This window comes from Miniopterus natalensis, chromosome 22 (assembly GCF_054644295.1).
Source record: "Miniopterus natalensis isolate mMinNat1 chromosome 22, mMinNat1.hap1, whole genome shotgun sequence".
In the NCBI taxonomy this organism is placed as follows: domain Eukaryota; kingdom Metazoa; phylum Chordata; class Mammalia; order Chiroptera; family Miniopteridae; genus Miniopterus; species Miniopterus natalensis.
In genome coordinates this window covers 12705302-12721151 of record NC_142102.1, presented here as the reverse complement: position 1 = coordinate 12721151, position 15850 = coordinate 12705302, and the positions used below count along the sequence as shown (strand labels likewise).

Genomic DNA, 15850 nt, shown 5'->3' with positions numbered 1-15850 from the left:
GGTAAGCCCTCCCCTCACCCCTTCAGCAGGTCCCTAAAGAAGCAAGAAGTCCCAGGTTCCCGGTCTCCTAACCACAGCTCCAAAATCGAGAGGACCTTCCTGGACGTGGGAACACTGCTCCCCTTTAGAAATGGGACAGTGAGGGACGGCTCAGGGACCCTCGGGTGGAGCCAGGCTCACTGGACGAGGAATACAAGAGCCCACCTGCGTGGTAAGAAGAATACTTTTATTTGAAATATAGTCTGAGCAACATGAGTGTAGCCAAGAGTTGGAGGGGCCGGCCTGCCTGGGCAGCAGCCTCTCTAATGGCACAGGAGCAAGAATACAAATACCCAGCGTCTGTGTGCGCCAAGCCCCCCGTCAGGGGAGGCAGGGCAGCCGCAGGGCAAGGGCGCGCCCTCCTTCTGAGGGGCCTGCCTCTTGGCGCCCAGCTGCCCGCCTGGGCCGCGCTCTGCTTCCTGGGCCCCACGGAGAGGCGCTGCAGGAGTTTCTCCCGCCCACACAGGATGACCCAGTGCGATAACCCTCTGGCACTATTCTGGGGGGAAAGAACCAGAGAAGACAGGAAGGAAGGGCAAGGTGACCAACGCCCGGGCAAGGTGACCAAGGCCCGGGCCAGGCTAGGCTAGGCAGAGCTCTCCAAGAGGGACTGCACCAGCCCCCCTTTTCCCCCTTCTCGGGCTCTGAGCACCCAGAGAGCTCGGAGAAGCCCCCCGGCAGCAGGTGGGGAGCCTCCCATCAGGGCACAGCTGCTGAGGGGTTTCAAGCAGAGTGGGCGGCACTGGGACTGGGCCGCGGAAGCAGCCTGGGGCCGGAAGGATACAGACAGGAGTTGGGGTACTGAGAAGCAGCACAAAGCCATAAATAAGTAAATTCAGATCTGCAAGGGTCCTGGGCGACCCCACATCTCCGGGTCTGGGGCACGCCCAGCTCCCGCAGCTCAGGGCAGACACTGCTCCAGGGCACGGCCGCCACACTCACACCACCGGGCAGAGCCGCTCACTTTCCGCTGTCCACGCGGCAGGTGCAGCGCGCCACAGCACCTGACCACACGCACGGCCACGCCTCCGGTCACACCCGAGGGGACTGTACGTGGCTGTCCTGATCCTGAGAGGCCAGTGGATGACTCTGAGCGTCCTGGGCACTGTCCTCCGGGGGGGCCGGGCCCGGTGATCTCCTGGCCTCTGGGTGGCCTGACAAAGGCTCACTGGTACATTCTTCCAGTCCGTTTTCCCTGGTCTCCGTGGACACCTCCTCCCCGGAGCCCCCGTCCGGCCCCGCGGCCTCCGCCGCCTCCTCCTCCTGGTCTCTCACCTTGTGCACAATGAAAAGGTGACGGCTGAGGGAGCCGGCTGAGGTGTAGCACAGGCCACAGAGGAGACACTGGGCCGTGGAGCTGTCCGCCTGGTGCTGAGGTATGTGGCTCTGGAACTCGAGCCCTGAGTCTGTGGCAAAGCTGCATTTCGCGCACTGGAAAAGGGACTTGTGCCTCTTGACGGAGGAGACGGTCGCGCCGTTCCCGGTGCCTGGAGCATCCGCTGCCCCGCTGACCCGTCTCTTCAGATGGTTCACCTGAAGGGGACACAGCATGAGCTGAGTCGAGGCCGAGCCAAGCCAAGCCCAAGGCAGGAGCCCCCAGACGTGACCAGGGTAGCCCAAGGTCTTGTAGGATCTCCGCCCAGGCTAGGGTCACCCCAGCCCTGAACGCTGGCTTAGCGTGGCTTTGTCTGCGGTTTTGACTGCTTTTGTTAACGTGATGTACACTATGGACACCCTGAAGATACAGCAGGAACAAGAGGGCGGTGGGCTGCCTCCCGGGTCTTTGTCCCTGTCTTTTACTTGTGTGTAGCCCCAGGTGGTCACACAGGGCTCGAGGGTGACGCACTTTGAGGGGAGTTGTCACTGCTGCTGTGGCACTGGCCACAAGGAGAAACGGGCACCCTGTGGCCTTCCCGGTGCCCCTCCAGCTCCAGGCCTCACCGAGCAAACAGCTCCGGTGGGCAAGGACCCCACACTCACCTGAGGGGAATGTCCACCCGGAGGTCTGACTTTGGACGTCTGGCTCAAATCAGGGTTTCTGATACCATGCATAAGGCTAATGTGGCTCTCCAGGAGGGAGGGCCGGGGAAAGCTGGGGCTGTCCTCTGTGCAATACCTGCAAAAGGACGGCCGAGGAAATCGTGTAAAAGGACAGGCCGCCACTCCCCATAAACACAGGGCCCTTCACCACTGCCTGGCAGTGCAGCCCGGGGTGAGGGAGGCGGGGAGGGGAAGCCTCAGAAGCCCAGGTTCTGGACGCTGGCTCCTACCCTGCCCTGATTTCTGACCTGGCCACAGCATTTTTCCATTTGGAAACATGCTTAGTCTTGCCTTTGACCCCTGACCTCAGGGCAGAAAAAAGCCCTGAGGTGCCGCAGGCAGAGTCTTTTTGGGTTTCGGGCCTCCTGGCTCCCTCTCCAGACTCACCCGCACGTGTAGACTTTCTTGACAGTGTCGTGGTTGTTGCGGATGTGTTTGCGCAGGCTGCTGGGGGTGTGGAAGGACTGCTCACACTGCCGACATGGGTACCGCTTCAGCGTCTGCAAGTGGCCACAGAAAGCAAAGCGTCAGGCTGTAGGACAGCCCTGGGTGCACCTTTTTCCTCACAGACCTCAAAATCTGCAGCACTGCGACCCTGGGACTGCACTTACCCGACCGTGGCTCTTTTTCATGTGGGACACATAGCTCTCCCGATCAGGAACCCACTCCTGGCACTCCTGGCAGGTCCAGCCAGTGCTCCTCAGCCGGGGCTTGCCCTCAGCCCTGCGATGGGCCTCGGACCTGCCCCAGCGGCCAGATGACAGGGAGCTGCCCCGAGCAGCCACGCTAGTAGCAGGGGGTTCAGTGGAAACTCGAGAACCAGGGCGGCTTGTGGACGTGTCCACTGAAGACTGGAGGCTCGACAGCTCATCCACGTTTCGGGGGACACCGTGCTTGCTCTGGGGGTGGGAGAGCAATTAGTGACTGGGCAGGGGGAGAGAGGCACAGAGTCAAAGCCCCCGGCCTGAAGCACTCGCCCTGCTCACGGCCGCCTCCCCTGGGGCCACTTACCTTGACGTGTTGCATCAGCTCCGGCTTCTGCAGGAACAAGAGCGGGCACTCGGGGCACTTGAAGACGCCCACCTGTGCCTTGCTGGCATTCTGGTAAAAATGCTGCTGAATGTGCCTCTTCTTGTTGAAGACCATCTCACAGGAGCACTTGTACATGAGCCTGTGGACAAGCCCCAGGGCATGAGGTGGCCACGGCTCTGCTGAGAGAACCCCATAGCCCTCTGCCCGCTCTGCTCTCAACCAGGATGGGGCTTAGGAAAAAGGACTCTGAGCCAGGGCGGATACTCCCCAGCCTCAGGGTGTCTTCGGGAGACTCCAGACATGTCTGCCATTAGCCCCGGCTCCTGGTTCAACCTGACACCTCCCCCAACAGCACCCAGGCCACTGGGCTCTGCCCCACAGGCCGGCTGCCCCTGAAGTTGCACTCACTGGGAGGGCTTGTGGGGCTGGGTGGGGTGCTGGGTGGCGCTGTGGTCCGCGGTGCTGCTGGCAGTCTTGAAGGCCATGGGGCAGAAAGCACATTTGTGGAAAACCTGGCAGTGTCTCTCCTGGATGTGGCTTTTCAGTAAGGCCAACGTCAGGTGAACAACCCCGCAGTGGATGCACCTGAATGACAGACAGGGGTGGAGATGAGACCCAGAGGTGGTCCTGGGGAAACAGGGATGGGGCCGGAACAGAGCCACGTTGGGACGCTCCCTCGGGCACTTAGTCTTCCATCCTGAGAGCCTGCCTACTGCAGTGCGGTCGCCCAGGGCCCCCCAAGCCCAAGGCCACACCTGGTGGAGAAGGTGGGAGAAAGCCTCCCCTCCCCTCACTGGCCAGAGGATATTCTTCTGCAAACCAAAACCTTGAGCCCAACTGAGAGAAGTTGGTGGGACTGGAGAGGGAAGCAAGTGGTCCAAGAATGGCACATCCCCCTGCCACAGGAGAGCCAGGAACCCGGCGCATGCGAGGGAGGAGAGAGATGCCCTGGCTGGTTTGGCTCAGCGGTTAGAGCATCGGCCTGCAGACTAAAGGGTCTCGGGTTCGATTCCAGCCAAGGGCATGTACCTCGGTTGTAGGCTCGATCCCCGGCCCCAGTTGGGGCGCGTGCGTGCGGGAGGCAACCAATCTCTGTGTCTCTCTCACATCCGTGTTTCTCTCTCTCTCTGTCTCTCCCCCTCCATTCCATTCTCTCTCTAAAAAAAAAAAAAAAAATCAATGGAAAAAACATCCTTGGGTGAGGCTTAACAACAGCAACAAAAAGTACAGGCTTTTTACAATGTCTTCAAGAAATAGCAAAAATAATATAAAACAAAATAATACTGTGAAACTGTAGTAAAGCTCAATGAAGTGGAACACAGGCGCTTTCTGAGAATTTATTCTAAAATGTTAATACCTACAGAACAAGAGAAAATATTTGCGAGTCACGAATCTGACAAGGGACGTGTATCCGGAATATATAAAGTACGCTTACAACTCTCTCTTTCTCCCTCTCTGGATTTAAAGTTAAACTTAAGAGTTACCCTGTGACCTAGCTATTCCGCTGCTGGGTATGAACTCACAAGAACTGAAAACATATATCCACACAAGAACGCGTACATAAGTATCCATCAGCAGCATTTTCCCCGATAGCCAACCGGTGCCCGCCAGCTGAGGCGTGGACAGACCACACGCGGCACACGCACAGCGGGGGGTCATTCGGCCACAGAACAGAGCGAAAGGCTGCTGCTGTGTGTTACAACCTGGATGCAACCTCGAAAACGTTATGCTCAGAGCACATGCTACGTGATCCGTTTATAGGAAACGTCCAGGAGCCAAATCTGTAAGACGGAGAGTAAGTCGGTGGTCGTTTACAGACCGGGGGGATGAGAGGGTAGTGAATACAGGGGCTGTTTTTTTGGGGGGGGTGATGCAAATGTTCTAAAATTGCTTGTGGTGCCTGACTGTCCACCGCTGGACTGCACACAGCAAACGGGTGAACTGCACAGTATGTAGATTATACCTGAATAAAGCTGTTACCGAAAAACATAATGACAGAAGATCTGAACTGTAATGAATGGTGTGTTAGAGTGTGTGTCTTCCGACCTCAAAGACCGATCATTGGGGATTTTAACATCTGTTACCTTCGGTGACCCCTCTGTGGCTGCTGAGTCACAGCACATTTTAGCTGACATTCCTTACAAAAAGGCCCGGAAAACTAAACTGCTTTTGAAACACTGTTTCTTTTTACTCTTATATAAGAAAGTAAAATAATTAGAAAACAAACCAAAAAAAAAAACCTATTAACCCGTCGGCGTTACTGGAAATTTCTTGGGTTCGAGATTCAAAGACAAAAATCTAAGTGTTGACTGCATGTCTGTTGGACTGGACTGGATCTTGGAAGAAGCGGCACACGCTTAAGTCAAAGTTAGAAAGGTATTCATGTCACAGGATACTGTAAGAACACTCGTCAGGTGTTTGGTTTAAAAACGTAGCCTGGGGGGCTGCCAGCCCCGGCTCTTCTGCAACATGGTGGTCAAGGGCTTTACACAACCCCGCCGCTGGTTGTTTCGTTTCTCACGCGCTTTAGATTCTCTGTTCTCCATACCACGTGAAGAAATTAGTCTGCATTTGGAAATGTTTATAGCCAGACGGGAACCTGGGAGTCATCACTATCCCCTCCCCATCCTCACACCCGTCCACAAGCTACCATCGAGCACCGACGCTTGTACTTCCCGAATCTCTCCCGGCTCTACCTTCCCTCCGTCCCAAGCCCTCGGCATCTCATCTGGACCATCACACTTGCCTCTCAAACCGTCTCCAGTCTCCACCCTCCTTAATGTAACATGTCAACGACCTAGCGGCATCCTGCCCTGCTGCAAGTCTTTCTGTAGCTTCTCACTGTCCGCAGGGTAAAAGACCAAATGACTGCCACGGAATACAAGCTTGTGCAAGGCCTGGGCTCTACCAGCGCCACAGAGGGGGCACTGACCACTAAGTTACAATTTCCACGCACACGTTTATAACCTACCAGGCCGGGGCCCCCTCCCCTTGAGCGCAGGGGCTGTGTTTTAATCGCTTTTATATCCTAGCCCAGTGCTAAGGGGAATAACACATAGTCAAAAAAAGTTCAATGAACTAAATAAATTTTTTAAAATACCAAAGAGAAGAAAACCTTACTAAATCTGGGCAAAACCAAGTTTCAGAAGTGAACCCCGAGATGCAGAAACTCCCAAATGCAGTAAAACCAGCACAGGGGACCTGAGGGGGTCGGCGTGAAGGTTACAGATCAGTGAGCTCTGGAGGGAGTCTCCCCTATTTCTTTTTCCTGAAGACGACTTCTTGCTCTTGTATGTTTGACACAACGGAGGAGATTCGGTCTAAAGGACTTTTCTTGTTTTTACTAGGAGGCCGATCATTTTTTCCATTCTCGGGTTTCGCTTGCTTCTCACAAACTGACTAAGACTAATCAACATGAAGACACCAGAGCCCTCGCGGTCTGACATCTGGCAGCTCCATTTCTTAATGAGAACTGGGAACATGTAAAAGTGCTGCAGTTAAGTAAATTTATCACTGAAACAGTACTTTAAATTTAATACCCCAGACACAATAACTGTGAGCAAACTGAATTTATGTATTTTTAAAAACCAAGCTGGCAGAGTGAATGTTATATAGATATCCTAATCTCCCTATTTTTGCCAATGTTTAATTTTTTTTAACTCCTTACTCTCGCTCTCTAGAAAATAAGAACGTCTGTCCACATACCAATCCACGTGCTTGTCTTACGAGGCTGGAGCCCGGGACTCTGAAGACCCAGGTCCATCTGAAACAAGTTCCGGCCCAGGAGAAGGGCGGGCCACTGGGCGACCCCGGGGCCGGACGGCGGGACAAGCAGCACCCACCTGTAGCCCACCTTGCGGGCATAGTGCAGGCAGTTCTCCTTCACGTGGGTCTGGAAGTAGGCAGAGCGGCAGAGGGCTCCGCACTCCGGACAGCAGTAAGGGGACTTGTGTGTGTGGATCCGCTGATGGGCACAGAAGCTGCACTGGTTGGGCAGAAGCATCTGGCACACCTGGCAAGTCTAGGGAAGAAAACCGAGGAAACGGTTCACGCAGGTGCCGCAGGCCCGTGGCTCTCCAATCGCAGCTGCCTGGCTTTCTTAGGACAAGGGTCAGAATAAACTGTCCCGCTCCCTGACCCCCAAACCCCGCACGACCATTCTCTCTTCCAGCTCTCTTAGGGTACTGGGACACCCCAGGCCTCACTGAAGGTGTTGGTACTGACACCCAAGCAAGCTTTACCTCTTATCTTAATCAGAGACAGACCTGACCCAGTTTTCCCAAAGATCAGTCCTGCTCTAGGACTGAGTGTTTCTTCCTTGGGCTTAGCAGAGGACCAGCTTTTCCTCTCCAAAGGCCTCAGGCGCCTCTTGAATTCACTGCCAGACTCCCCAGGGCCTCACCCTAGCTTGGCAGAGGTGGTTCCTACTCAACACCTTGTCAGATGGTTCGGCGACTTCCTCAGGGGACTGGAGCCTACCCTGACTGGCTGCAGAAGCCCCAAGTGCAGGCAGACGGAGTGGTCTTGCCAGTTTCCATTCCCTCAGCCCTGCCTGTCCACTCTGGGTGGGTATGGGTGGATCCGAGGGAACACGAGTCCTGCAGCCAGACTCACCGGAGCGCTAACGGGCGGAACCCAGGCACCCGGAGGGGGAGCAACGGGCTGAGCGGGTGCCCACATCTGCAGAAGCCCTTCTTAGCAAAGAGGAGGCAACTACACTGCTTCCTGGGGCGGCCTGACCTGGGTCCGAGGAGCTGTGCAGGGGGACAAGCTGTTACGGAGGACAGGAAAGGAGCTCTGCTTTTATCAGCAAAATCCAGAACGTGGGGCCTCTGCAGGACAAACCCAGCTCTTTCCACAAATAAATTGCAAGGCGAAAAAAGAGAGGGGAGGGGAGCTCACAGATATAGGAGAAACTCTGAACAACTGCGACGCATAGCACTTATTTGGGAAATGATTCAAGCCAGCCAAGTGTAAAAAGGAATGAGAGTAACTTAATCATCTTATGTTTAATACTAACTGGGAACACTATGTAAACCAGGACTGTCTAACCTCTAAGCTGTATACCTCAAACCAACACAAAATAAAATTGAGCCCTAGATGGTTTGGCTCAGCGGCTAGAGCGCTGGCCGGGGGACTGAAGGGTCCCGAGTTCGATTCCGGCCAAGGGCACGTACTTGGTTGCAGGCTCCATCCCAGGCCCTGGTCAGGGTGTGTGCGGGAGGCAGCCAGTCCATGTCTCTCTCTCACATCCGTGTTTCTCTCTCTTTCTCCCCCTTCTGAGGGGTATTTAAAAAAACAAAACACATAATAAAAAAAAGGGGGGGTCCGATCGGGTGGAGTTGGACAAGAAATTTAAAACACTTCCCTAGAGTGGAGGCCCACCCCTCCCACCCCCTACCCTAGACATGACCTGAAGCCAGGGTACTGCTCCGGGAAACCCAAGTCCAACAGCTTTCAAGGCAGGGTTTTGATCCCAGAGCTCAAGCCTCATCCTCTCTCGGAGACTCGGAGTCCACTTTTACGGGCAGGAGATTGAGAGCGGTTAGTTGGGCCGAGGCCGAGAGAGGCCTGACAGTGCTCCTGGGTACTCCCACCCTTCCTGTCTGGGGGGTCCTGGTGTCCAGCTCCCACTAGAGGAGATGACCCAGAGAAGACGCAGGATGAGAGGGGTGCCAGCCTGGGATCCTACACCCAGACTTCCGCTCGCACTTTAGAAGAAGGGTGAGGAACAGTGTAGGAAAAAACCAGAGGCCCAGGCATCAGACCACCCCTGGCAATGGTCCTGCTCACATGACTCAGAAGACTGACCTGGGACCAAGTCATCCCTGCTGGTACATGAAGCCCCCTGAGGAAAGGGCCGGAGGGGCCATACTCCGCCTGACCCATTGGAAGGAAAACACAAACAGAAAAGGAGGTGAACATGCAGGCAACAGCGGCCCTGCGGCACCTCGCTGGCCCCTTTGGAACTGCAGAAGCCCCGCGGTCCCACCGAATTCCTCCGCCTCTCCCCCAGTACCCGAGGCTGGCCACACTTCTGACGACGCCCTGATCTTACAAACACAGGCGATTTCACGTACCTGCCTCCCTCTACCTGAATCCCCTGCCTCTCCCCCTCCTCCACGCTTAAAAGTCACCTGTGGCGTCACGGTGAGCTAGGTCCTAGGAGGCACTCTCTGCAACTATGTTGACGAGCCTGTTTCAGCCCTGCTCTGAGTCTGCACACAGGGCAGCTGTTTGGGTGGTGAGCCGAGGGCGACGCCCTCCGCCGGCACCCCCCCCCGCGCTCAGCTCGGAGCCCCATGCGCGCCAGGGGCGCTCGGAACAGCACAAAACTCAAGGGCCGCCAGCAGGTGTACAGGGCCCTGCTGAACCGAAGTAAGAAGAGCTGCTGTGCATGCTCTCGTCCCAGGCTCTGCAGCACTGGCTGCGGGAGGCTGGTGCAGGGGCATGGCTGGTCATGGAGAGACTCCTTCCCCGGGCAGGACACTGACACAGAGGGCGCCAAAGGGTATTCTCAGCACAGATGCCTTTTTTAAAAAACAAATAAAGCCAGATCCCGTCAAACATAACCAAGAATGGGAAGCGGGGAAGCACAGCTGCTTTCCTAGAGGGGTGAGAACAGAGGGAAGGAAGGGCCCGCAGGTCTGTCTGCTCTCCTTCCGCCCACATCACCCTGAGGCTGGCCCGGCTGCAGTTTCCCCAAAGGATTCTGCACAAAGAGCTGTGTCCACTGTGGGCAGAACGTGGTAAAGGCATGGTGCTCAGAAGGACAGGCCCAGGCGTGGAGCAGTGTCATCTACCTCTGCCCTGAGCCCGGGCACCTGTGAAGACTGCACTGACACCTGCCAGAGACGACGGCACTGTCCGGTCCAGGCCTAGCCCAGGCCTGATGAGCGGCCCTGACAGCCCACTGGGTGGGAGCTGAGTGGACCATGGGGCTTATTCACTCAAGCAGGCCGTGAACCGTTGAGACAAACATCTTCTAGCTCTCCTGCCCCCACGGATGAGCCTCTCTCTCCCCGCCCGACACGGAGCCAGTGGGGAGTCGGGGCGTGACGTCGGCCGCAGGAAGGGCCACTTACCAGCCCCTCGGTTTTCTCCGCGGTCCTCTGGAAATGTGCCGCCATGACCGTGTGGTCGCGGATCTGCTTGTGACACTCGAGACACTTGATTCCGTGCCGGATGAGCCTCACGGGGTCTGGGTAGAGCGGCAAGGCCGGGATGGTGGAGCTGGCACTGTCCGAGGCGGGGCTGTGCTTGGGGGACGGAGGGGCCGGGGGCGCGGGGGCCGGGGCCGCCGCTGGGGCAGAGGGATTCGCAGAGGAGTTCGCGGGGACCGGCGCAAACATCTGGTCCGTGGAGATGGGCTTCACGAGCAGTTGCGAGCACTGCATGACGAGCCCCTTGCTCTTGTGGTCGCGGGCGTGCCGCAGCAGGCTGCACTTGTTGAAGAAGAGTAGCGTCTGGGCACAGAGCGTGCACAGCACCTCGATGTGGACGCTCCGCCGGCCGTAGTGCTGGCTCAGGCTCTTCTCTAAGGCAAACGCGTCCCCGCACTCCAGGCAGCAGTACCCGCTGGCTGGCACGTGGATCCTGCTGTCGGCGGGAGGGGTGAGATTTGGCGCGTAGAGGGGCACGGGGTTGGAGCTGTGGAGGACCTTGTTGAAGACCTCCACGGCCAGCGGGGCGGCCTTCTTGACCTGGTGGACCAGGGGCACTGACATCTGCGTGACCTGCGGCTGGCCCCGCCTCTGCGCAGACGACTTGGCCGTCACTGAGGCGGCGACGCTGTGGGGCACCAGGTTCAGGTTGGCCAGGTGCACGGCCTTGGGCAGGAGGGTGGCAGAGGCCGGGGCGGACGCCTGCAGCGCAGTGCTCTGCTGTTGCTTCTTGCCCACCTGTGCGCTGGGGGCAGCTCCCTTCGAGACCCGAGACCCAGAGCTGCAGCTGGGAGACGAAGATTCACTGGCCTTCGTCACGCTCTCGGCCCCTTTCCTATCACCCTGGGGGCTCCCTGCCCCTGTGCCCCCATCAGGAAAGTGCTCCGCTGCAGGCAGGGTGGCGGCCTCGTCCTCTGGCACCTCACTGGGGGCCTCGGCACCGGCACTCCCCAGAGGCGACCCGGCAGGGGACTTACTGGGATCGTCGGGGTCTGGCAGGATCCTTGTGACAGTCCGTTTGATTTGCCCTGACGATGTCTTGATGGTTTTGATCCTGACTCTGGGGATGGCCGGTGGGGAGCTGGCAGCCACAGAGGGGGAGCCTTTGCTGCTGCTATCACTGCAGATGCTCCGAGGGCTGTCCGATGGCTTCATGCTTTTTCTAGTGGCCTCCAGGGGGCTCCGGGGACTCTTTGGTGACTTGGGCATTTTGGGGCTGCCTTTGGAGCCCTCTTTCGTGGACCCTGGGGTATCCTTTGTGTGGCCGGGCTGATCCTCCTTGGCAACACTGGCCACCCTCTTGGCCTGCAGGGCCACCAAGGCCGCAACGCAGGAGGACAGCTTGGAATGAGCTGGCTTAAGGCGTTGCCTCGGGGGCACCGATGAGCAGGAGCCGAGCTCCGCAGGGCGCCCCTTGGGCTCTGCAGTACTGTTGCTGGGGTGGCTGTTGAACTCCAAAGCTTCCCCAAAGAAGCGACTGGCATCCAGCTCCTTGTGGGGCTCCCCCACCTTCTGCGCCCCTCGTTCATGCTCCTGCTGACTCCCCAAGGGCAGGGGCTCTGGCTTGGGTTCTTTCTTACAAAAGTGATCGAAAATGTGCAGCTCGGGGACCGGGAACTTAGCCAGAGCCTCCAGGACAGGGCCCCCGACAGGCCCGCACCCGGGAGGGGGCGGGAAGTAACTGTCAGAGTGCTTGGGCTTCAGCCCAAACCCGTTATCTCTGATGGCATCCTCGGGCTCTGGGCTGGAGATCGGACTGAACTGGTTGAAGGTCGGTATTGGCTCTGACTTGCAAGGCTCCAGCTTGCCCGGGAAACTCCTGGCGCTGTCTCCATTCATGAAAGGGGAATCAAACTTCCCACAGTTGTGGCCCAGGCCGTGGGCCTCCGGGGGCAGGTCCGAGCCCCGGAATCCATTGTGTAGGAGGCTGGGAGCAATGTGGTCTTTCTCGGCCTCGAACGACTCCTGGCGGCTGGTGTTCTTGACAATGACACTCACGGCCGGCACGTCTGAGGCTGACCCTGAGTGAGACAAGGACACACTCTCATCCATGCACAGGCCTGGGGGTTTGAGGGGATTCTCGCTCTCCTCGCTGGGCGTCTGGATGGCCTCCTTGGCATCGAGGCTGGTGGGGTCTGGGATGTCAAAGGCAGCCAGAAGGTCATCAAAATCTGGAGTTTTCATATCCCCCATGGCTGGATGCTGGCAAGGGCTACAACAGAAACAGAGAACAGAATCTATCACCAGGGTCCTGCTGGGCTCTACCCAAGCGTCACCTTCCACACACACCCGTCCCACGGACACACTCGCAGCTGACACACCCGTGCATAGACCCCTGCACTGTGGGAAGTCACGCACTTGTGTTTTACCCCGACGGGCTTCCAAAATGCTAAGGACACAGCGAGAAGGGGGCGGGGGCGGGGGGGGGAGTTTATATGTAGTGACAAGCCTGGCAGGCCTTACACCTCAGCACCTAGACATTCCTGGCTGGTCGCACAGCCAAGAGGGCACAGGCACAGCACCCTCCCTCCACCTGTCAGGGAGCATCACTGAGCCACGGTCACGTGCACTGGCACAAACACCCAGTCACTCGCCCCTGAAGAAAAGGCATGGCTCAGCGCCTCCCTTCTTTAGAAAACGTCTGGTTCATATATGTGACTTGGTATACGTTCTGCTAGTGGACTCTTAGCAATCATTAACTTCGCATAACTCTGGTTTTCTGCAGCATAAAATTGAATCAAATTCTAAATGATTTGCTGCTGCCAGAATGTATGGTGTCTCACGAGTACATGCTAAAAAACTATATTATCCCCTTGGTATTTTTTATTCTAGCCAGCATCTGCTTAATTCCTTAATTTTCACTCTAAAACTGTTACTGGTTGGTGAGTAGACCACTGAATCTGAGGGGCAGGGTGACTCAAAGCACGTACCACGTAGTTATCAAATCGTCCAGGAACAGTTGTGGAGATGCCCTCAATTTTATTTTTAACTTAATGCAGAAAGAAAAGAAAATCCACCTGTTTCCTTCATGATCTACAGAGTCAGAGCTACTGGACTATCACAGCAGGGGAAACCCGAGGCCCAGGGGCAGGCCTTCCCTTAGGAAATTACTACGATACTCACACCTAGTGGGGCTTGAAGCTGGCTGGCTTAAACCTGCCAGGCAGGGGAAGGAAAACCCAACATCTCCTTTGTTGCTGAACTTAGTAGAGCTAAGAAAAACATGGCCATCTCCCTTGTTTGACCCAGAAACCCTGCATCTGCTTCATCGTCCCAGAGCCTTACCAGCTTGGTAGCTGACATCAAGGGGGCAGAGGCACTCAAGGAGCATTAAGGAAAACCTGATCTGTACTGAACATACTGTTTACTGAGCTGGGAGCAAACAGCATGTGGCACGCGGATTTACCGGGTGAAAGCGAAAGCAGAAAGCCGTGGGGTGGAGGAGCGCTGGGCTAGCAGAGACAACGCAAGCGAGGTTCCCTGAACTTGCGACTGTTTGCTGGTTCAGGACCAGAAGAAGGGACGTGTGTGTGTTTTACGACCTGTGGGTGAACTCTTTACCCTGCTCCCCCGCTGATAGGGCTTACATATTGATATAATCTGGGTTCAACGGTTAAGGGTTTAAAAACAGGCAAATGAAAGTTGCCCTCAGATTTGCATTTTAAGAAAAAAGAGCATAGCGGGGGCAAGGAAGTAAAAGACAGAGAGATGGGGGGAAGGGGAAGATTACTTAGCAGAAGCTGGGACCAGAAGGAAATGCTCGAATGGGCTGCCAGGTAGGGGAGTGTCTTCCACACCAGGAATGGAAGCTGGTGAGGGCCCAGAGGCCGAGTGAGTGAGCAGGGGTGTGAGCCACTGCCCCTGGGACCTGCAGGGGCTTCCGCCTGGACTGTGGCTGTGACACTGGTCAGAGAGAGACATGTGCACCCATGGGTGGTGGAGAAGGGAGAAACTTTAGCTGGATCAAAGGAAATAGAAAAAGAAAAACAAAGAAAAAAACAGAGTCCCACGTTCCTCCCAGGTCCATGCCTGATGCCTCTCAAACCCTTAGCTGATGCCCCTGCCCCTGGTCCCTGCACCTTCACCCAGAGAGAGGCAGCTTCTCCTCTCCCTGCCCAGGCCCTTCCGCCCCAACCAAAAGCCCCATTTCCCGAGAATGGAGTGGTATTGCAAGCACTCTAACAAGACTCACAGGACGTCAGAGCCAGAGGGGACACCTCAGGAGTTATCTGGTCCAGTGGCTCCCCGAGTCTCGCCTGCGGACTGCAGCTGGACTGGCTGAAAGAGAGTAACGTGCGGCTGAAATACAGAGTCCCAGCTCCCAGTCTGAAGATTCTGATTCAGCGGGTCTGGAATGGAACCCTGCATTTTAAGTTTTCCAGCTGATCCCAGTGCACTGGCCTAATCGGGCCTCTTGGAAAGGAAGGGTCACTCATCAGATGTTTACCAAGTGCCAAGACCGATGCCTGGCACTGAGGGCTCCCCCAGGGCACAGGCATCCTACAGGCAGGGAGGGGGAGGGCTCCTCTGCCTGCCCGTCACAAGCCACCTCGCCCTCCCTTGTGCTTGTTTCACTTGTCCCTCCTTATGGCATGATTTTCTACCTTTACTGCAGTTCAGTAAAATCCAGCCTCTACCACGACCCACCTGGCAAGGTGACCTAACTGCCTTCCAGCCTCCCCCATCACCCCATCTGCTCCAGGCGTGCACGGGCCTCCTTGCTGCTCCCCAGGCACTCTGGGCACCCTCCTGCTCAGAGCCTTTGCATTTAATATTCCCTCTGCTTGGAATGCCTTTCCCCTCCGATCTCACGGGCTCCCTCCTTGTCTCCTTTGGGTCTTTACTCAAATATCACTTTGTCAGGGAGGCTTCTGTGAGCACCGTGCAGAAGACAGCAATCCCCACCCCCACTGCCAATCTCTGCCCCTTCAGTCGGCCTTCTCTTCACAGCACCTATTACATATGGGGGGGGGAAGCAGGTTTACAGGTGTTTGCATGGAAAAGGCGGGCAGGTTTTGACTATTACGACAGCTTTGTAACTCAGAAGATCATCACAATGGCACAGTGCACGCAGGTACAATCTTGTAAGTGCTCCAACAAACAACGCAATCGTTAATAAATAATAATACAACAATAAACTCTGTGTTTCGAGTACTCGTGACTGTGACCCTGCTCTTGCCCCTGTAACTGCTCCTTCCTTCGTCTGTTTGTGAGCTCCTGTGCGTTCACTGGAAGGGAACCCACCCCGTTAGAAAGGGAGAGAGATTGGATTGGACGGGCTCATCTGTCCAGAACTATGATTGTTCGAGGTTAGTCATGGGTTTCTAAGCAGGTTTACGACTGGTCAGGCAGCTGGAAAATTTGCAGTTATTTGCGTTTTGCCTTTAAAATGTTGCTATAAATGAAGAGACGTCTAGAGATGATGGGACCTTGCCAGTGGGAAGGGGACTACGTGCAGGGTGATTAAGCCAAATATTTCATTGGTGGGAGGTGCCCACCGGCTATCTGTCCTGAGGACGGGCCGAGTGTGACGCCAGTGGAAAGAAGGCCAGCTCTGAGAACCACAGCAAGAGGGG

The 15850-nt window shown here is 56.3% G+C and overlaps 1 protein-coding gene across 2 annotated transcripts; it reads right to left on the bottom strand.

The window, feature by feature from the left end:
- Positions 1 to 207: 207 nt before the first annotated feature.
- ZNF592 (zinc finger protein 592) lies at positions 208 to 14889 on the bottom strand. 2 transcript variants are annotated; one of them, XM_087829250.1, is made up of 9 exons: positions 14467 to 14889; positions 10197 to 12486; positions 6954 to 7132; positions 3520 to 3696; positions 3091 to 3250; positions 2691 to 2978; positions 2467 to 2579; positions 2020 to 2155; positions 208 to 1572 (listed from the first exon to the last, which is right to left on the bottom strand). In XM_087829250.1, exons 2-9 carry the CDS (start codon positions 12465 to 12467, stop codon positions 1072 to 1074), a joined length of 3825 nt encoding a protein of 1274 aa, XP_087685376.1. In that variant the 5' UTR covers positions 12468 to 12486; positions 14467 to 14889; the 3' UTR covers positions 208 to 1071. The 2 variants fall into 2 exon arrangements, with proteins under 2 accessions (XP_087685376.1, XP_087685377.1); XM_087829251.1 differs by lacking the exon at positions 2020 to 2155 and having other exon boundaries at positions 1499 to 1572.
- Positions 14890 to 15850: the final 961 nt, after the last annotated feature.

Coding starts and splice junctions, on each gene's coding strand:
- ZNF592 (XM_087829250.1), bottom strand. CDS start 12,467: ATGGGGGATATGAAAACTCCAGATTTTGATGACCTTCTGGCTGCCTTT. Junction 7,133..10,196: donor CGGAGAAAACCGAGGGGCTG/GTAAGTGGCCCT, acceptor TTTCTTCCCTAG/ACTTGCCAGGTGTGCCAGAT. Junction 3,697..6,953: donor GCCCGCAAGGTGGGCTACAG/GTGGGTGCTGCT, acceptor TCTGTCATTCAG/GTGCATCCACTGCGGGGTTG.